The sequence below is a fragment of the Lethenteron reissneri genome, chromosome 27, assembly GCF_015708825.2.
Source record: "Lethenteron reissneri isolate LAM-NWPU_2019-01 chromosome 27, ASM1570882v1, whole genome shotgun sequence".
Lineage (NCBI taxonomy): Eukaryota > Metazoa > Chordata > Hyperoartia > Petromyzontiformes > Petromyzontidae > Lethenteron > Lethenteron reissneri.
This window is the reverse complement of record NC_083805.1, coordinates 13,883,497-13,905,833: the sequence shown is the minus strand read 5'-3', so window position 1 is coordinate 13,905,833 and position 22,337 is coordinate 13,883,497. Positions and strand designations below refer to the sequence as shown.

Here is a 22,337-nt window from a genome sequence, read left to right as displayed (position 1 = left end):
TGGTACCGCATGAGCTGGTTGTATTTCGCCAGCCTCTCGGAGCGACACGCAGCACCCGTCTTGATCTTGAACCGCACACAGGAGGGGGGGGGGGGGGGGGGTGCGCACCAGTAGACAAAGTGTACACATGTCCATAGACGTGTGTGTGTTATTGTTGTGTGTGTGTTATTGTTGTGTGTGTGTATACGTGTGTGCATGTGTAGTGAGTCCAACTGAGTCACAGACGTTATCTTGGGAGCAACACTATTACACAACTTTAACACAACACAACACAATCTACACTCGGGTCTCGAATGCCCATCTAACCACGCTACGGCAGAACTGGACACGGTTCGCTATCCCGGTCCGGACCACAAGCTGGGTCCCGGACCGCGTGGCTAGAGGCTTCTTCTCCCCGACGTGGATCTTCTTCACACCAGCACACGAAGAACCTTGAGCTCCTCACGGGGCCCCCGTTTTCCCCCCTGGGCTGGGGCTGGCTCCGCCCTTCACCCCGCCCACCTTCCAGATCTCTCGAGATCTTTCTCGAAGGCTCCCGAGAGCTCTTTTAGACCACGTGACCGCCCAGCGGCCCCCGTTCACTGGTGGCCCCCCTCCAATATTGTCCGGTCACGTGACAGCAGGTCAACCAGCGTATCATCCCCCAACGTAACCCTGGCTCGCTGACGCTCCCTCTCACTCCCTCACCGGGAGCCCGCACCGCACACTGCTCACGGTTTCTCCGCACTGACCCCGCGCTGACCAGCGCTCACCCAAGCCCCGCTCGGGCTGGTACTATGCCCCGTAAGCGGGCTACACATAACGTCAGCACATTATCCGCCGTGGCTTCGTAAGCCCGGCACCACAGTGACAATCACAGTCACTACATGTGTGCGTGTGTGTGTGTGTGTCGACTAAGCCTCAAATGAGTACCTGGTGGGGTGTGTAAAATCATCGCTACTGGGGAGACAAAGGCGGCCGGGCGTGGTGCTGGTCACCTACCCTCTCGTTTGCCATTCCGACCTTCATAGTTGCTCGCTAACAGCACTTGCCCCAACAGTCTTTTAGAGCGTATACGGGAGGGAGGGTGGTCTTTGTCTTTTATATATGTGGTGTGGGGAGCGGTAGCACACTACGTTTTAAACCCGTCGACCCGTGCTCGATCTTTGTCTTTGTTTACCTGTCCGGCTCCGAGGCCTACGGCAAGGTCTGCGATGAAGGGATCTTCAGTCTCCCCGGAGCGGTGGCTCACCACGACTCCCCACCCGTGCCGGCGAGCAGCCCTCCACCTGCAGCACAACGCGGCACACGACTCCGTACGGCATATGCTGGACTACTGACCACAGCATACACTATACAACACAGGTCACATAGCATACACCATACACTACACATTACTCATACAATACACTATACACTACTCATGGCATACACGATACACTTCATAGTGTACACTATACACTACTCGTAGCATACATGACGCTACACGGCATTCATAACTACAGCATGCACACAATGTTATGTACGTGAATATTTGTATGCGAGTATGTGCATATGCGGTGTATAAACATCGCCACAAGGGGGACAAAGACGGCTGGGCGTGGTGCTGGCCACCAACCCCCTCATTTGCCGTGCCTGCCTTCATAGGTGCTACTCGCTAACGGTAATGACCCCAACAGTCTGTTAAGGCTATATAGGGGATATTTATATGTGAGTGATGTACGCGCGGATGGTCTGCATGAGTGTGTGTGTGATTGTGTGTGTGAGTGACGTACGCACGAATGCCCAGCGTGAGTATGTGTGTGTGTGAGTGTGTGATTTGTGTGGTTGTGTGTTAGTGACCTACGCGCGGATGGTCTGCGCGAGTATGTGTCTGTTTGAGTGTGATTGTGTGATTGTGTGTGGTTGTGTGTGTGAGTCACTTACACGCGGATGGTCTGCGTGAGTATGTGATTGTGTGTGTGTGGTTGTGTGTGAGTGTGTGTGTGAGCGTGTGTGATTGTGTGTGTGAGTGACCTACGCGCGGATGGTCTGCGCGAGTATGTGTGTGGTTGTGTGATTGTGTGTGGTTGTGTGTGTGTGTGATTGTGTGTGTGTGGTTGTGTGTGTGAGTGTGTGTGTGATTGTGTGTGTGATTGTGTGTGAGTGTGTGTGATTGCGTATGTGATTGTATGTGTGAGTGACCTACGCGCGGATGGTCTGCGTGAGCGTCCCCGTGTGAGTAAGTGACAGCGTGAGGCTGTTGCACGCTCGCTGTCCAGCCGCCAGCTCCACGCGTGACTCACTGCTCACGGTCAGAGAGTCTCCCACCTACACACAATCGGCGTGTAAACACACAGGTATTATATACAGGTACAGATACACACGTATATACAACTGCCGTTTGCCACTCGGTGGCGGTGACGTTACCGTGGCATCTGTGCCAGGCTAGGTGCACCTTGAGGCATACCTGTCAACCCCTTATCAGTGCCCACCTTATTACAGACCAATTGAGACCTTATTGGTTACTCCGTGCCCTTATACATCTCAACGTTCATCTCACAAAGTCCCATCACAAGGGAGAAACACAAACAGACCCAACATTGCTTTTGCCCGTATTGAAACGGCTGCACGCCGTATTGACCTAAACACTCAATTCGCCTGTACAAGAATACGGTAAAACCGTATGGGTTGACGGGTATGTTGAGGCCACGTGAAGTGTTAAGGTGCAGTTATACACAAAAACAAAGATTCCCCATTTGACCATAACATACTGTTGGGGCAAATGCTGTTCGCAAGCATCTATGAAGGCCAGCACGGCATACGAGGTGATGTGGCCAGCACCACCCCGGCCGCCCTTGTCTCCCCAGTGGCGATGTTTACACACAATACCAGGTACTCATTTGAGGCTGAGTCAACCTAGAGGAGGCCCAAAACTGGTTCAGATATTCATCACCATTATTAGCTGCGAGTGGGAACTGAACCCGATCGCCGGGTTCAAAGCTGACGTGCTAACATATACACAGGTTCACAGTAAAGGTTTTTTGGGTTGGATCGCGTAATTATAAATGTGTCAAAACCCTCCACAACCCGACACAGCCAATTAGTAAGGGATTTGTCACGTAAAGAAAACGCGCCAATCGGTTACTACTTCAGCCCACCGGTGTGTTTGAGAGTAAATCCACAACATTTACAATTTGAGTAGTGCGACGTTTCGCCGGTAATTACATCCAGCATCATCAGGCAATTTGCCAGAATGGTGAAGCAATCCACCTGCTTCCGGTCGTAAATAGAGTAAGATAACGTCATCACTGAACCCATCAGGTGCACACACATTTACATATACACGGGTATGCACACACGTTCACGAGCACATACAGCGACACATATGGGTAAACTACAGGTAAAGATGGTTCATTAAATCGGGTTTATCAATGGTTAATTGCAGTGAATGTGATCAATCTGACGTAATGCTGGTTACTGGCTGGAATGACGTTAAATCTTGCTTAATGTTGATTACAGCTAGTTAATGAGTTAATTTTGGTTCAGGAATGGTTACTGGCTGATTTATGCATTACATCTCACCACTTGGAACGATCCAGACTCTGTGAATTTAGACCAGGCTGTCCAGTCATCTTGGTCGAACGGATCTTCAAACGACACCACTGCAACAACAACAACATCATCATCGTGGAATCACGAGGACATTTGGTATGTGCGCTATTCTTATAGCGCAAGGCTATCGCGAAAGGCACCGTGTTTCACAGTCTGCAGTAGTTTCGCACGAGGGGGGGGGGGGGGGGGCGATGTTGCGACATGTTTTTCGCAACGAAGCAAGTTGCTGATACATTTCAAATTTGGACCATGACACTGGCACACTGCCAGAAGGCCATGTGGCTGATGGAATGAGTAAAATTAATTTTATTTCCATGCAGAGAGAGAGAGAGCTATTAGAGTACGAAACGTCGTACTCAAAATGTAAATGTTGTGGGTTTATGCTTCAACACACCGGTGTGCTGAAGTAGTAACTGATTGGCACATTTTGTTCACATGACAAACCTTACTAATTGGCTGTGTCAGGTGGTGGTGGGTTTACGACGCATTTGTATTGATGCGATCTAACCCAAAAAGCTCTGACTTATTATGAGGAGACATTGTCTGCTTATTTGTTTTATTACATTGGTACAAATGATAAGTTTGTGTTACTCTTTTCGTATGTCAAGGGATATTTAACATCCACTGTGATTTAGACACTGCGTATTTCATGGTTAACACACCGGCAGTAGCGATATAAATCACCATCACCACGAACATCACCACGAACATCACCAACACCACTGTTGTCACAGCGAAACACGACCGACACCACCATAATTATCATCGTCATCATCACACCGATATTAAGTACCTTGGAAATCCTTGGCGAGGTCTCGGTAGCTCTGAGCCAAAGTGTCTGCTGAGATTAGGGAATCCTCCTGCCCTTCCTCCTGCCGAGTGGTAATATCCGGGTCAGTGTCAAGTTCCATCACAGTGTACAGTCATGCAAAGTCAACGATGGTTATAAAGTTAATTTTTTATGCAGCCACTAGGCTACTAATTACAGTGCCTGGAAGATATAACGGTATGTGAGCATTCCCGCGTGTGTGTGTCTGTGTATGTACGTGGGGGTCGGTAGTCTAGCAATTAGCGCGCTGCTCTACGAACCCAGCCAACACCAGTGACGATTATCTGAAGTGATCCTGGGCCTCGCCTAGTTCGAGTCAGCCTCAAATGAGTACCTGGTGCGGTGTGTAAACATCGCCACTGGGGAGACAAAGACAGTCGGGCATGGTGCTGGCAACCCACCCCCTCGTGTGCTGTTGTTTGGCCTTCATAGGTGCTCGCTAACAGCACTTACTCCAACAGTCTGTTAAGACTATACGTAGAATATTTGTATGTGTACGTATTTGTGTGTATATGTGCACGTGGTGGTGCAGTGGTTGATGCACTGCATTGCGAACCGGGCAACCAGAGTTTAATTCTCGCTTACGATCAATATCGATGACTAATATAAAATTTGGAACGAGAACTTCCTTAGGTCAAGTCAGCCTTAATTGAGTACCTGGTGCAGTGTTTAAATTATCTGCAATGGAGAGACAAAGGCGGCCAGGCCAGGTGGCCACCCACCCCATCATGTGCCTTGTCCTTCATAGGTGCTCGCTAACAGAACTTGCCCCAACAGTCTGTTAAGGCTATATGGGGGATCTTTTTGTGGTAAATCTCGTACTTACCTGTGTCTGTATTTACAGGTGTGGTACATCCCGTGCATACCCATGTGTATGTATGCACCTGTGTATGTGGTACATCCCGTGTGTGTACCTGTGTGTGCGGTACATGTCGCGTGTGTACCTGTGTGCGTGTGTACCTGTGTGTGTATGCACCTGTGTGTGTGGTACATTGCATGTGTGCGTGTGCGGTACATGTCCTGTGTACCTGTGTGCGTTTGCGGTACATCCCATGCACGTGCAGGTCCGATGCTGCCGCGTCGATACCTAGCACCACTGCGTCCTGGTTTCCCGAGCGCTGCACAGCCTCACGCACCAGCTGTAGCGCTGCACACACACACACATTACACACATTAAACACATTACACACGCACACATTACACATACATTACACACATTGAATACAGACACAGACCCCGATACCCGTTGTCACTTCTGCAGCAGGTAAACAACGTGGTGCATCCTGGGTTCGCAGTGCAGAAGAGGTGTTTGCGTGTTTTGTCGCCGCGAAAATTTCACACTTCTCCTGCCCGCCAATCACGCCGCTGCCTGGTTGAGAACCGCTGCTCTAAGAGCTAAATTAATAGATAAATTAAGTAAAGACCACATTTTCTATCATAGCTGCTTTGTGTGCAGGCATAGGCGGGGGCCATAGTGACCATCAACTCACAATGCCTGAGAATCATGTTCAAAATCATGGGCGACTGAAACCTGAATTTAATCTTAGGACCTCAGTTCGTGCCAGCTCAGTGCTTTGATACGGTATGAGCCCCTAGAAAGGAGGTAGGCCACGAGCCATCTGTTCAGCCATCCGGGCCACCATTGTTCGATATCATTCTCCTCTACCCACCGTAACTAGGCCTCGGTAAGGTAAGGTAAAAGGTAAAAACAACGAGCCTACCTTTCCCCTACCTTTTACCCTTACCGCATACAAATTACCCGATTACAGGGTAATTACTGGGGTACTACACATGAAAAAGGTTTGTAATAGGTAAATGCTAGGTAGAGCGCTTTATTCATATAGAATACTCTCGATGATTCCAATTTTAAATGGAGGCCACGGACTGCGCCACGGAGCTTTTAGCGAGCGGTAAACAAGGTAATACTTCACGTTACCTTTACCCTACCGGATAATTCTTCCGCGCTACCTTTACCCTACCCTTTAGCTTACCCCTTGACATGTCGACACCTTTACCCTTTTACCCGGTAAAAAGGGTAAATTACCTTACCTTGCCGAGGCCTAATTGTAACGCTAAGTCGTCCGCAACAAAGGTGGGTTCACACTGGACTGCTTAATGCAGTGATGTAATGGCCACTTAAAACCCCATTATTATTTTCATCAGCAGCATGAGCATCATAATTATATGAAGTATAAGTGTCAGGCTTAACATTTTGGGGGTTTTAAGGACCATTTCGGATCGTTTTTGGCTCTTTGGGTCATTTACATTATGTAATAACGTAACGTCTTCATGCAACAAAAAAAGTAATGTCAGTCTATGCAAGGGGATGCCACTTTAGGAGCAAAGGCACAAAACTGATGTCATGTGTAACATTATTTAACATCAATCGGGAAAAAAAAATGTTTGGCTCATCAAAACCTTCAGACCTAGCATTGACATGTTAGTTTTTTAGAAGGATCTGAAAATTGGGAACACATCTCTACATCATATTATTATCACAAGCATCACTTAAGTGATTTTACAGGAGTGGTGGAGAGTTGGGGGCGCGGAGGAGTTTCCTTCGGACTGCACTATCGCACGGGAAGGGAGGGCTGGATTTGTGGGTTGCCCGTCAGACCGCACCATCGCACAGGAAGGGGAGCGAAGGGAGGGCTGGATTTGAACTTATTTCCTTTTTTTATTCAAGGGGCACCAAGGTAGTGAGACGTTATCTTCCTCGTCCAGTATGCAGGAGGTATATTTGGAGTTTGCAAGTTCTCACCGCGGTCACGTGGATCTTTTGTCCGGGTCCTCCGGTTTTTCCCTCCACATTTAGAAAACATGCATTTAGGTTATTTTGCTGCTGTAAATTTCCACATGATAAGCCACTTTGTTGAGCCATCATTTGTGGCCAGGTTGCTTATGAACAATAAGCTAATAGCAGAGTGGGCTTTACCTGGTAGGGATAAAAATAGTTTAGTTTTATTTGTATATATTTTTACGTAAATTGTTTACCTTTCGTATACTTTGCACTCCTATCGTGGTTTTGCATTGTTTGTTGTTGCAACTTGCTGACCCGCCCCTACTGGACATCTGTGAAATGGAGCTTTAGAGCTCACCAGATTCTTCCAGTATAAATAAAGGTTCTGATTCGGGGCTGGATTCGTGGGTCACCCATCAGACCGTACCTTCGCGTGCGGAGGGCAGGCTGAGCGAGAACGCGCCCTGGTCACCCACGTTGGTGGCGCCCACCCCTTGGCGCTCGCGAAGCAGCGCGTGCAGCGCGTGGTGCACCTCGGCGCCACGCCGCACCGCGTCGTGCAGCGAGCTCGCGCCCACAGGCAGCACCAACACCTCCTGCAGGCCCTGCACGCCCCCGCCATCCGCGTGCAAGCCCCCCGCCAGCACGTTCAGCACCTGCAACAGGGACGATGGGGGAGGCAGGGAAAGAGACGTGGGTGTGTGCGGAAGGATGGATGGATGGAGACAGCGGTAGACGCAATAGCAGCAATGGTAGCAGCAACGGTAGCAGCAGCAGCAGAATTATCAGCAACATTAATGCCATCGTTTAGATCAGCTACAGCTGCACTTGTGTGTGGGGAGTGGTAGTGTAGCAGGTTACCGCACTACACTACGAACCTGGCGACCTGAGTTCGATTCCTGCTCACGACCAACATCGGTGACGAATATCCTGGGCCTTGCCTAGTTCGACTCAGCCTCAAATGAGTACCTGGTGCGGTGTGTAAACATCGCCACTGGGGAGACAAAGGCGGCCGGGCGTGGTGTTGGCCACCCACCCCCTCGTGTGCCGTGCCGGCCTTCATAGGTGCTCGCTAACAGCACTTGTCACGAAAGTCTGTTAAAGGCTATACGGGGGATCTTTGTGTTTGTCTTCGTGTGTGCATGGGGAACGGTAGTGCAGCAAATAGCACGCTTCGCTATGAACGCGGTGGCCCAAGTTCGATTCCCGTTCACGGCCAACACCAGTGACAATTATCTGAACCAGTCCTGAGCCTCTCCTAGCCTGGCTCAGCCTCAATTAAGGGGCCGTCCATAAACGACGTCACGCGATTTTGGACGATTTTTGACCCCCCCTCCCCCCCTCGTCACACGGCATCACAAAAAGTCAGACCCCACCTAAAATATGACGTCACAAAGCTCTGCCCCCCCCCCCCAACCATATTTCCATTTTGAAAATAAAACACGCTTCAAATCACTTTAAACTATTGTTATTATAGTGAGTATTTAATGTGGCGCTGCACTCTGATGTTGTAGGAGAAAACATTTATTAAAAAGTCTATTTAATTAAGTAGAACGTGTTGCCTATATTTATTTAAAGTTGCGCATTTTGATGTGACATCACATTTCTCAACCCCCCCCCCTCGTCACACATCGTCACAAATGTCTGACCCCCCTCCCCCCCCCCTAGGTGCGTGACATCATTTATGGACGGCCCCCAAGTACCTGTAGGGTGCATTTCATAAACATCACCATTCAGGAGACAAAAGCGGCCGGGAAATAGTGCTGAACACCCACCTCCTCATGTGCCGTGCCGGCTTTCATCGGTGCTCACAAACATCGCTTTCACCAAAAGGTCTGTTAAGGCTATACGGAGGATCTTTTGTTTCTGTTATGTGTGTGTTACCGGTACTGGGAGCACTAGGTTGGTGTTCCCCGCCAGATGGGCGATGTGTTTGTACAGCGGCACATCGTTCTCCACCGCGCCAGCCTTGCACACAGCCACGCTGACCCCCAGCAGACCGTTACACCCGAACCGAGCTGCACACACCCACAACAACACCAACAACTACATAGTTAGCAACACCATCAATAACACCGTTAACACCATCAGCAACAGCGTTAACAACATCAATTTCCTAGGGTTAACTGGTCAGGAGGCATTCATGATGCACATGCCGTCCTCTTCTGCATAGAAGTGCATCATGAAGACCTCCTGAGCAGTAAACCCTCGGAAACGGGCGCGTGGAGCAGCGGGAAGTAATGGTCTCAGCATCATTGGATGTCGTATCATCCGATGAAATCACTACGGTTGGAGAAGCATTTTTATGGTGAGATCTTTCTTTATCCATAAATTGTTCAGATATTCAGTCTCAACCCCAACCACCATAATGGATGTTACCAATAGCAACAACATCACCAGCAACTACGCCCAATAGCAATAAGGAAAGTAACAACATGAACAACACCATATTCTTTGGTTATTTTGGTAAAGTCACGTAGATAGAAAAATTATTTTAAAAAAAGTGAATAAAAATTATTTTAAAAAAACATTTATTTAAGACTGTAGCCTGGTTCTTAATCGGAGTGAGTGTACTGGCAGTCGATAATGTAGACTGTCGCCTGGTTATTAAGCTGGGTGGGTGTACTGGCAGTCTATAATGTAGACGGTAGTCTGGTTCTTAACCTCGGTGAGTGTACTGGCAGTCTATAATGTAGACTGTAGCCTGGTTTTTAAGCTTGGTGAGCGTATTGGCATTCTATAATGTAGACTGTAGCCTGGTTCTTAACCTGAGTGAGCATACTGGCAGTCGATAATGTAGACTTATTCTTGGTTCTTTCGGTAAAGTCACTTTACCGAAAGAACCAAAGAGTAATTCCTGCAGTCACGAAAGCTCCAAATGAAGATTATTCTTGGTTCTTTCAGTAATAAAAAAGAAAGAAAAAAAACCACGACGTTTCAATCACAACACAAGCGATCGTCTTAAGAAGGAAAGAGGGAGATGGTCACCTAAGGAAACCGCTTGTAAAGGTTTCAAAAATGGGCGTGGCACAAGAACAAAAGCTCCTGCGGTGCAACGAAGTGGGCGGGACATATCTGCCCTGGGGTCAGAGAGCACCAATGTGAAGCACGGAACATGCAGTGCCACAAAACGTCTCGGTGTCAGAACGAAGTGGGCGGGGCACATGTGCCTTGGGGCAAGACAACAAGAAAACGATACAAATCAAGTAATGCCTTGACCTGTGCTTCCCCCGACAAGAAAACACAAATCAAGTCACGACCCAAAGTGGTTGATGACATCTTTCCAAAGATTGCTGAGTTTATAACCATCCTCTCGGTGGAAATTGTGTCCGCGTCTGTATATGTGGATGGCTTCATGAACGAATCTTTGTTGATAGCCAGTGGGCTTGCAAAGTACCATCGTATTCGAGAAATCAATTTCGTGTGAGCCAGCCGCATTAAAATGATGAACAGCCACGGCAGAAGAATTGGTCCTACCATGTTACAGATCTGCCTTATATTCACGAACACGGTCCGAGACATGTTGCTTAGTTTCTCCAATGTAACTGCTGCCGCAGACACAGCTTAGTTTGTAGACGCCGTTATATTGCATGTCAGGAATCTTGTCCTTCACAGATGGGATCAGATCACGAATTTTATTTACTGTTAAATTGGACCTGGATCATGTGTTTGTTGATGATTTTGGAAATCTTTTTGGTTACCCCTGCTATGTATGGCAAGATGATGGTTTTGATTGGATCCTCAGATGGCTCCTTCCTCACAGTTGGGGTGATGGCTTTGCGGATTGTGTAGTCAGAATATCAATTCAGCCTTGAGAGCTTGGTGTACGTGTTTGAGTTCACTGGTTAGGTGTTCATGGTCGAATATACATTGAGCTCTATGGTGTGGAGTTTTGATGAGGGATTTCTTCTGGGATGGATGGTGGTGGGAATCAGGTTTTAGGTAGGCATCAGTATGGGTTACTTTCCTGTAGACAGAATGGCTCATTGAGCCATCTGGTCTCTTTTTGATTAGGACATCCAAGAAAGGTAGCATGCCATACTCTTATACCTCCATGGTGAATTTGATGGCTGGGTGTATGGAATTGATGTGGTTGAGGAATTGGTTCAGAGCCGGTTGGCCATGTGGCCAGATGACAAACGTGTCATCCACGTACCTCTTCCACAAGGACGGGCGTAGAGTGGATGCCTGGATGGCGTCCGTCTCAAATTTTTCCATGAAAACATTGGCTACAACCGGAGAATCAGTGATGATACTGTTCGTTTTTGTAACGAGGCTGTTGATGGGATCTCTTTTGATTTTTGTGTAGCTACCATCATTAAGTAGGTCCTGAATTTTGTTATTGTACACGATTTTGTCCATGATGACCATGGCATTGCTCTTGTCGGCTGAGAGGATGACGATAGCATCCCTCTTTTTAAATTGAGATAGCTCAAAATTCTCATCCTTACTGATGTTTCTGAACAACACCAGTCACAACAACGACATTAACAAAGACAAAGACCCCCCATTTTGACTTTTATACACTGCTCAATCTAGTGCTGTTAGTGAGCACCTATTCAGGCTGGCACAGAGTATAAGGTAGCAGTGTGGCCAACATTCCAAACCCAACCACCTCTGTCTTCCCAGAGCTGATGCTTTACACACTTCGCCAGGTACTCATTTAAGGCTGAGTCGAAGTTGGAGAAGGGTCGGGACTGGTTGAGATATCACTCTTCCAGTGCATAAACTACTGCGCCACCACTCCCCATAATAACAGGAAGAATATAGGCAACACCAGCCGGCAGCCTCAGAATAATAATAATATCCTTTATCCTGAAAAGCCTCGCCGAGTCTGAAGACCTATTTTTTCATGAGGCTGCTGCACTGGGATGTTTGGCCAATTCCATGAATGAGTGTTTCACTTTGCGTGTGTAGTGGTTGTTAAAGAAGTGCCTCCAAGTATTACTGTCTCCGATCTGCGTCACTACACGTGGAAGGATAATAGTCGAGTACCCTGAGAAACCGACCACACATACGAGGGGCAACTCAAAGCTCCACCACATAGATTTACTCAAGAATCTATTTTACTCTACAGTACTGCCATTTACTAGCCATCTCAGGCCCTATGAGTTTTCCGAATCTCTGCATGATCCACCTACCCTTGCTCCACCGCACCGCAATGGTGGATAACACCACAGCACCTGTGTCAGGCTAGGTGCACTTTGAGGCCAGTTTTGAAGGTTACCAGTGTTCTAGGCTCACTGAAACGACCGGAAGATGCACCACCTGTGCTCACGACTGTGCCTCATTGCTGTGTTTTATCTGCCCGGCGCTCCGCTTGTTGGTGTGAGCATCGCCCCAACATCTCCATTGCTCAGGGGCGGCTGCCATCAGTCACCCTCCAGGAAATTTCAAGCGCGGTGAGGGGGAGGTGAGGTGAGAGCTCACACAGGTTAGCGGTTCCATCCATCGCGACGAGGAGGTCATCGATCTTCTCCTGATCCTTGACATTAACGTCCTGAAAACAAGAGGCATCACGACCACTCAACCACATGATGATGATGGTGACGATGATGGTGACGATGATGATGACGTCACTGCATCATCCCAGTAAACATGCAACGCTGGCCTAACGTTGCATATCGACTCAGGCACTTTACTGATAACCCAATAATCACACAGCCGATAGCTTACGAGCCATTTGTAAGACAACGTGCAGTGATTGACACAGTGGCTTATACTGTATTTTCAAAAGCTGTCATTCAATGGACAAACTGGTCCCACTGGGAATGTGGACATTTTTTTGCACTGCTTCAGGGCCAACCACAATAGTGGATCACTATAGCGTTAGCATCGTGGCTCTATATTAAGGATTTTAAAAAAGTTGTATAATTAATTTGAATAACTTACAAAAAATATATAACGTTTTTATTTACAGTGTGCATGTTAAACTTCTTTCACACTGTATGTAGCCAACCGTGCTAATATATAGCACTGTACATACACAGAGTAATATACATACACATGTATACAGGATATAAACGGACACATACTGTGTATATTGTTTATGTACGCTTATTTACCTCGGAGAGTTTCACTGAGTCTCAACTCCATTTTAGGAGGGTCCTGCCCAAGTTATCACAGTAGGGGGCGATGTTGCTGCTGTGTGTGATCCCAACTGCATTGGGATGTTTGCAGCAATGGGACCACACACAGCAGAAACATCGCACCGGTGTGCTGTACTAGTGACGAATTGGAATGTTCTATATTCGTGTCGGGTGGTGGCGGGTTTAACGACACATTTATTTATTTACGGGATCTAACCCCAAAAAACCTGTATTATGGAGCATTGGGATGTTTGGCCAAAATTGTACGGGTTTTTTTTAGGCTTTGGGATGAAACCGGAACAAGGGGTGAGAATTTCGATTTAAAGCTTTCGTGACTGCAGGGACTCATCTTCTTGGTTCTTTTGGTAAAGTCAAGTAGAAGGGAAATAATAAAATAAAAAATACAATTCTCACGACGTTTCATATGCAAATTCCTTTGTCAAGGCGCCCTTCCTCCTCTAACCCAGCTTAAATATACGCTGCCAAGCTTGGTGGTGTTCATTCAGACGCTGTCTTTCCGACAGACCTGTTCTTCACCTGAGGACGGCTGCTTGCGTTGTGGCCGAAACGTCGTGAGAATTGTATTTTATTATGTTTTATTTTTATAATTTTATTATTTCCCTTCTACGTGACTTTACCGAAAGAACCAAGAAGAAGGGGGGAGAATACAAACTCCACACAGAGAGGCGCCCAAGTCGGAAATCAAACCCAGGCCCTTCTTGCTGTGAGGCACACTGTGCCACGTGCTAAATACATGCACAGCAAAGACACATCCACAAGAGACACACATACTTGCCTGACTGCAGAGTGCAGGACCAATGTATTGATTGATGTACTTCACCACACGGGACACGCCTATACACACACACAGCCAAAGTTAATCCGTGCAGACTACTGAGGGGATTACTTTTAGTGAGCACCAATTAAGACCGGCACAACACATTAGGCAGAGGCAGTAGGGTTGCCACCTGTCCCGGGTTTGGTAGTATAGTGTTAAACGATATGATGGTACACTGTGCATACTGCCCAGTTCTGATAAACCTCGACTGGCTGAGATATATGGGAAAAGGTGGCAACCCTACCAACCCAATCGCCGACGAACTCACTCATCAACTCAATCATTCATTCACTCATTCATTTTCAAAGTCACCCACTCACTCACCCACTCGCTCTCTCACCCACTTGGGTTGCCACCGGTCCGGATATGATGCGGCCAGTCCAGAGTTGGCATCTGTGTTCGGGTGGCAAGGTTTGATTTGTCCTGATATTTGGTACTGATATTGTGTTGAACTTTATTGCAGTCGACTGCACAGTTTTTGATAGACCTACGCTGACTGAGAAATGTCTGGGTTTTGTCAATGTGAGACGTGGGGACCCTAGGATGCAGTCATGCCAGCATCAGGGACACAACTGAGAACGTGATGACGAACTTTCTTTCTAAATGTGTAGATGCTCTGTCACCGTTGTCTCCCCATTGCTGATGTTCATGACCACACCACGGCATCGGGTTCTCATTTAGACTGAGTGTACTGTGAGGGGCCCTCATCCAGCCGTGCAGTGACAAAGGGCTGTACGTGTATCGTGGAATGTTTTACAGGGTATCTCCATATCTTCCCGTCTCTACTTGTCTCCATATGTCTCCCAATGACATCACCTGTCTCCCCGTATGTTCCCACTCCTTAACTAATTAGTATAGTTAGTTTCTTTGTGTCTCCCTGTGGGTTTCTCCCCGTGCCTCCCCATGTCTGCTCATATCTTCCCATGCCTCCCCGTATCTCCTCGTGTCACCTTGTCCGAGGAATCGCGTCTTGTCTCCGTCTCTCAGCTCCGTGGGCTCGTGAGCTCCGCGGGAGACGCCACTCGGTACAGACGCCCGGAAGAGCCCTGAGTGGAGACCAATGACACTTTGCTCACCTCACTCACCTAGCAGTTGTAGGGATAAGTATGGGAACGATTCATTGAATGTGTGGATGAATTTACAAAGCATTGGCTGGGTTGCTATCAATGCTAATGGGAGGCCATTAAATAAATACCTGCATGTAGGTATCTGATTAAGCACTCATTATTTGGTTGAAAATATCTTAACATATAGAGGACCATAAAGCTTGGATAACTCTTGTTAGTGTCGGCTCTGTCTCGCTGCCTCCCTGTTGTGGTTCCTTGTGACTCTTCCGTGTGTGTTACAAATTGTAAAGCATATTTTAGATGCAAGCTGCATGAATGATGAAACTGTATAAAACTAAACCATCATTCATAGTGGTCCCCATATTACAGATTAATTGTTACGTGCATTTCACTTATCTTGAAACCCTCAGAGGACAACAATTAATCGTAGCTTACTGCTCTGCAGGGGCGGTTTCTTCATTAGGGCGATTGGGCGACGCACCACCAATGTCATTGAACCACAGAGTCACGCTAGCCATCACTGCAGCCTCTGGATATAGTCCAATCAGCGTCATGTCACGTTCTGTGGAGTACCGCCTCTTTTTGGGCGATTTCACTCCGGCTGAGAATCGCCCCGAGTGGCCCCATAGACTTACATTCAAAGATGTTTTTTTTCGACCGGGGGGCGCTCCAATGCATTCTCTATGGCTTCCGGGAGGGCTCGCCCTAACGTGCTTACGTCATCATACGTGCTTACGTCATCATACGTAAGCACGTTTCATCCAATAATACTAATTTGTGGCCACCTAGTGGAATCTTTAATAAAATAAACTTGAGTGGTTTGTTTTAATAGTGAGTATAGAAACAAACAAGATGTATTGTAAGAGTCACTTTATTTTGCATTAATATTAAAGAAGTGAAGTTGCCTTTACATGCTTAAGCTGTTAATTTATCCATTGCATGGGTGGACCTTATCCTTATCAATCATCCAGACATTTGCCCCCCCTGAGAGATTTTGCAGGAGCCGCCACTCCTGCTCTGTACAAGGGCACCACCATCTTTGATCACTGATGCATCTGAAATATGTTGACTAAATAGAACTGAATATTGCACATGAAAACCAGGGTTATGAACAATTCATCACACGATTAAAACTCTCTCACCGACCAAAGGGCAGGGTGTCGCAGTGATAACACTTGTTCCTCACAGCAAAAAGATCCTGGTTTTGATTCCCAACTCGATTTGATGACTTTCTGTGGGGAGTTTGTATGTTCTCTCCCCCTGTTCTGCATGGGTTTCCTCGGCATTCTCCAGTTTCCTCCCATCGCTATAATGTAAGTGGAATTGGCCAAACATCCCAATGCAGATAAAATCACCTGAAAATTACTCAATTGGGATCACGCATAGCGACTTATGTGAACACTTGATAGGACCCTCCTTAAAGAGAGTCGTGAGGCTCGCGAGGAAGCTTTAATGGGTAAATAAGCAGAATAATAAATAGGCAACTGTGTGAGAAGTTTGTTATTGAAACACCTTTGTATTTGTATGTGTGTGTCTATGATCCTCACCTTTGTGTGTGTATAGATCTACCTCCACTGTGGGATTCCCTCTGGAGTCGAAAATTTGCCGAGCGTGAATCTTGAGCACAGACATGTCTGAGCACACAAACACACAAGGATACACAGACACAAAGACAAATATGCTCCACATAGCCTTAACAGGTTGTGGGGGCAAGTGCTGTTCGTGAGCACCTATGAAGTCCGGCACAGCATATGAGGGTGTGGGTGGCCCGGCCGCATTTGTCTCCTGGGTGGCAATGTTCCCACATTGTACCAGTTACTAATTTTCGACTAAGTCGACCTAGCTGTGGCCCAGGACATTATTGGGAATTGAACTCGGCTCACCGGATTTGAAAATACAAGGAACAAAATACATTATCAGACAATACGCTTCCTTCACATATTCCTGGGAGTTGTTAAATTCGGGTTTTTTGCATTACCTTAACCATGCCGCACATAGATACAAGCATACACACGCACGCACACAGCAACACAACAATGAGACATACAGACAAACACATTTATGAGATCTCACACAGATACAATAATGTGGACTCCACCATGGAACAGAATCTCTGGGGGGTGAGGTGGGGGCATGTGTAGTTAAATGACAGCAAATTTCAATGCGGTGATACGAGCAGAATCACAAAACTTAAAACGATGAAACAAAGCAAAATCCACCTACAGCGAAATGTGAATTGGTCCACAAAGGTCTCCCGGCAATGGCAAGTCGATACGTCCGGAGATGAAATCACGAAGGCTGGAGAAGCACTTTCTCGGTGAGATATGTCCTTACCCACAATGGTTTAGAAAGCCAGCCTAAATCCCTAAATCCCAACCGGCGTAATGAATGTTTCTGGAAAGGGTGAGCGTGATGAAATCATTTCTGAAGAATATTTGAAGGCAACAAAACGTTTTGACTCACTGTTGTGCGTTCTGAAGTTTTAAGATTCGCCTTCAACTGGCCACCGATGCATGGGCTTCTTGACAAGCACACGCAAGGGAGTGTTGTGGTGGTCATGTGGGCGGTTCCCACCCCCACCCTTACAAGGCTGAAAATTGGACCTTAATCTTTATTGATATTTACCAGGAAATATACATTTAATTTTTTGTTTGCATTAATGTAGGGCTCTATTTAAGAAGCTTAACATTTTAGGACTGTTCCCCCCTCCCCTTCCTTTATTAAACCAGGACATTAATCTAATCATTTGAGACGAATGAGACAACATTGCCTCTCTTTCAAGGGCGACCTGGGTTACATGAAGTACAAGCTTTGCCTGTAACTAATAAAAACATTTAAAATCTGTTCGAAAATATACCGACAATCAGTGTATTTTTTTATATTGGTGCCACCTTTATATTTTATACATTTGGAAATTACTCTTGGAGCTGCATTTTAAATGGATTGAAACCATTCCACTTGAGAAGCTGATCGGACAAGAGAAGAGCTTTGCAATGGTTCAGTCTGAAGAAGACTATAATCGGATATTTTTTTAAAAGGGAAAACTCGACCCTGCTGATAAAGAATTGAGACTTGGTGATGCTTTCCGACGACGTTCTACTCGTCACAATAAGAGCAGATGAGTGCGATTATATAGAAGAGCAATGCAAGTTTCCAGTCTAAGAAACATGAGCATTTCCACGTGCAAATGTGTGCACACAGATCGTGGGTTACACAATCAACTATTGTCACGATTTTGGTTAAATGACTTGCAGCTGTATAAATCACCACATGTCACACTACTGAAAGATGAAATAAAAAAATGTAACTAAACTATTTTTATTTTCCCAGGTAAGGCCCACTGAGCTATATAGCTATCTTTCAGAAGCAACCTTGCCACAAATGATAGCTCAACAAAGTGGCTTATCACGTGGACATTTATAGCAGCAAAATACTCTAAACGCGTGTTTCTAAATTTGGAGGGAAAAACCGGAGGACCCGGAGAAAATTCCACGCGACCACGGAGAAGAAAATATACAGGCATCAGGATCGGACACACGACCTCCTGTATACCAGGCAAGTTAGTTAACATCTCGCCACGTCAACGGCCACGGTGCCTCCACCGTCGTTGAGACATCTTCTTCTTCGCTGGAATCCAGGAAAGTAATGGCGTAATTAAAGTCTCCGAGTGGAAGATAACGTCTTGGAAGTGTCTCATCTGGTAAGCAGCCAGGTCACCCCCTGAACACCTGATGTGGGCCTCTAGGAGTCCAGGCACTCCACGCTTGACGCGTCTCCTCCAATGCGTCAGCGCCTCGGTGTCGTTCCGAGTTGCCGTCCTGCCATTTGATCCGCGTTGGGCAACGCAGGAGGAATGTGCTTGGGTTGCCTAATGCGGCAATCGTGGTTCGTCCGCGTTTCACGTGCGTTGCAGTCGACGTTATACTAAAGTCGAAGATTCCCCTCTTCCCCCCCCTACCATAGCTTTGAAACAGACTGCTGGCGGAAGATCTATTAGCGAGCACCTATGACGGCCGGCACGACACACGAGTGGGTGGTCGCACACCACGGCCGGCCGCCTTTGTCTTCAAAATGCTGATGTTTACACACTGCACCAGGTACTCATTTAAAGGCTGAGTTGACCTTGGGGAGGTCACGGACCAGTTCAGATACAAATCACCAATTTTTGGCTGAGAATGGTAATCCGACCTGCATCGCCAGGTTCATTGTGCAATGCGCTAACCACTGCGCCACCATGTACAAAGACCCCTCCCCCCACCACATATACTTAAACCATCCACCCACACACCACATACATGACACACACGCAAACAGGTGGCTCAGCGGCAGAGTGAGTGGCTCGCACTCCAAAGGTTGCAGGTTCATATCCTGTTAAAGGGTTTGCTCAGCTCGTCATCCCTTCAGGGTCAATAAAATGACTGCTGCTGTGTGGGGAAGTCAACACTGGTTGTCTTATGGATAGACTCGCCCCCCGCCATAAGAATGTGGAATTTTCATCAATATGGCTCAGGGCTATAAATAGGAGATGAACACTGCCTCGATGTTTGACACACGCATGCACTGTATGTGATGTGCATTGTGACAACACCAAGGCATCGTCATCTCACTGCTGGTCACCCCAGCTTGCGGTGGAAATTCCTCATTCCATCGGCAGGGGCAACAAAATACAAACAAAAGTAAAACCGTAGGCTTTCGCGACCAATATTATTCATAATCAATGTTTTTGGGTTAGATCGCAAAGCTTAAATTTTTTTTTGTAAATGTTGTGGTTTCACGCTTCAACACACCGGTGGGCTAAAGTAGTGAACTATTTGTCTTTTGTCAACGTGACTCTTTTTTTGCAGATTGGCCGTGTCGGGTGATGGAGGGTTACGACAAATTTATAAATAACGCAATCTAAACCCAAAAACGTTGATTATGGAAAGTAAAACCACTGTTGAATTCCCACAAAGTCAGTGGCGCAGCTACAATTACACCGGGACCAATGTGCCAGAGGGCCCCACGAAGAGGAAGGGGGGTAAATTGGACAGGAGGCCCAATTCAAAACCTTGCACCAGGGCCCATGCCAATCACGCTAAGCTAATTCACCTTCACAAAGTGGGTAGTCCGTTTAACAACCCCCAGAGGGATGATGATGATGAGCTGAGTGGACCCCGCTATGGGATATGAATTTGCAACCTTTAAAACCGCGAGTTGAATCCTCGGGCCACTTGCAGCATCCTGCCTGACAACCCTGGACACCGTAGAAGCGAAGCTACCTCGATATAGTTCGGCTCGGCTTTTTTTTCCTACAAAATGACCGAGCTGAAGTCTTGTTAAACATCGTTTGACACAATCCTGTCGACTAATTTTTTTTTGTTTAAGCCGAGAGGGAATGTGGCAGGGTTAGCGTACCCGCGAGGCTAAAAATACCTTAATAAATAAATAAGACCCTCTTTCCCAATAGACTAATTTGGCCTGGGAATATATTTAGCCCTCAGAGACACCATTGGGGTCGTGGAATAAAAACACAGACTCTGGACTGTGCTTGCTGCGTGGTGGCATCATCCTCAAGCCATGGTCCTCTTGCAGCAGATCCAGTCAGTGTCCTTTATTTAAATAGACTTAGAGCCCACATCCTTTATTCTAACCACAGCATCATTCAATTAACCAAGCGAGACCCCAATACACCACTTTTCTCTTTTTCACGACAGCCCAACCTGACTGACACATTCTTATTGTGCTTAAAAGTATTACTGCGGCTACATATATTTTTTATTCTGGATGTCATAGGAGTGTGACATTTTCACCTCTGCTGTGGGGCAGTAAAGTAGCAAATCAAGCATTGCCCCGTGTTCGTTTGAACAGGAAACGAATCTAATGTTTGACTAAAATAAACGGCGCCTCTGACCAAACCACATAGAATGCAATCAGATCAGATCCTGCAAGCTAAGCAGGTTTATAACCTGCAAGTGTTTGGATGGGCTGCCACGACACATAATCTGCGCATGTCTTATAGGCTGCGAATGCAGCAGTGCAGTAAATCCACCATTGTACTGTACTAGACTCCAACATCTATGCTCTCCGCCTTCCCCAACCGGAGTTGATCGGCATTGGTGAAGTATGGTCATATGACCCCCAAAATACGCATGACCTCGTCCAGCCGCAGATTGACTGTATTCATGTACATAAGTAATAATTATTATTATAATGATACAAGGGGTTGGGCTGGTGGAATAATTTCCACCTTTTATTAAAAACATCCAGGCATCAGCCCATTGAGAAGGACATCTCTTACCCAAGGGCCACCTGGTTAATAAAAATGCAGAAATATAGACCTAGGGATACAACACTGGGCCAAAACATTTTACACAAATGATACCGTTAATATTTTTGGAAAGATATAAAAAAACACATTCGAATGCAAAGCTTAATTAGACGTGGCCAAAGCTTTCTGTTCGACAAAGGACTTTGTCTGTATAGCATAACGTGTTGCAGTCAGTCGGTCTTTACCACACACATTGACACGGGTCGACGATCCCTATACCACTAAAGCTCAAGTCTGTAAATGACGAGAAACCCCATGTCCACGCAATATACAGATTCGCGTGTTGTTAAATCTACCAACATTCGTCCCAACGCTGGCTTCTACATCTCTCGCTCTCTCATACAAAGACAAAGATCCCGCGTGTCGCCTTCACAGACTGGTGGGGCGAGTGCTGTTAGCGAGCACCTATGAAGGACGGCACACGAGGGGGTGTTGTGGCCATCATCGCGCCCGGCCGCCTTTGTCTCCCTATAGTGGCGATGTTTACACCGCGCACCAGGTACTCATTTGAGGCTGAGTCGACCTAGGGGGAGGCCCAGGTCCGGTTTCAGCTAATCGGGATACGAACTCTGGTCGCTACGCACAGCACTCAACTTCGCTTGGCACGAAGCTCTTCACCCAGCTACAGGGGGCGCGGTGTGACGATGAGAGCCTTGTAAACGTTACCTGCCCGGAGCCGTGTTCCCGTTGCGGAGAGGAAGGAGTTGGATCCAACAGGACGTGTGGCCGAGGAGCAGCGGCTGGGAGTGTGGAGGGGGGGGGGTCTGTGGAGGGAGAGGCTGGCAGTAAGTGGGGTCACTGTGGAGGGAGAGGCTGGCAGTAAGTGGGGTCACTGTGGAGGGAGAGGCTGGCAGTGAGTGGAATCTGTGGAGGGGGACCCTGGCGGTGTGAGAG

The 22,337-nt window shown here is 47.1% G+C and overlaps 1 protein-coding gene across 2 annotated transcripts in view; it reads right to left on the bottom strand.

Annotated features, from left to right (window-relative positions):
* The window catches only part of LOC133348587 (alpha-enolase-like), a 24,640-nt gene extending 2,303 nt beyond the window's left edge, over positions 1–22,337 (bottom strand). For both annotated transcript variants that reach the window (XR_009755810.1, XM_061561490.1), the window contains exons 1-13: positions 22,110–22,337; positions 16,684–16,770; positions 15,020–15,115; positions 14,028–14,086; positions 12,573–12,642; positions 9,027–9,160; positions 7,570–7,798; positions 5,431–5,549; positions 4,367–4,445; positions 3,544–3,623; positions 2,168–2,289; positions 1,160–1,268; positions 7–65 (exon numbers count right to left, since the gene is read on the bottom strand). Coding sequence is in view for 1 of the 2 variants with exons in the window: in XM_061561490.1 (XP_061417474.1) it covers positions 7–65; positions 1,160–1,268; positions 2,168–2,289; positions 3,544–3,623; positions 4,367–4,445; positions 5,431–5,549; positions 7,570–7,798; positions 9,027–9,160; positions 12,573–12,642; positions 14,028–14,086; positions 15,020–15,115; positions 16,684–16,768 (1,241 nt within the window). In the remaining variant the exon portion in view is untranslated. The remainder of the gene's footprint in view (positions 1–6; positions 66–1,159; positions 1,269–2,167; positions 2,290–3,543; positions 3,624–4,366; positions 4,446–5,430; positions 5,550–7,569; positions 7,799–9,026; positions 9,161–12,572; positions 12,643–14,027; positions 14,087–15,019; positions 15,116–16,683; positions 16,771–22,109) is intronic.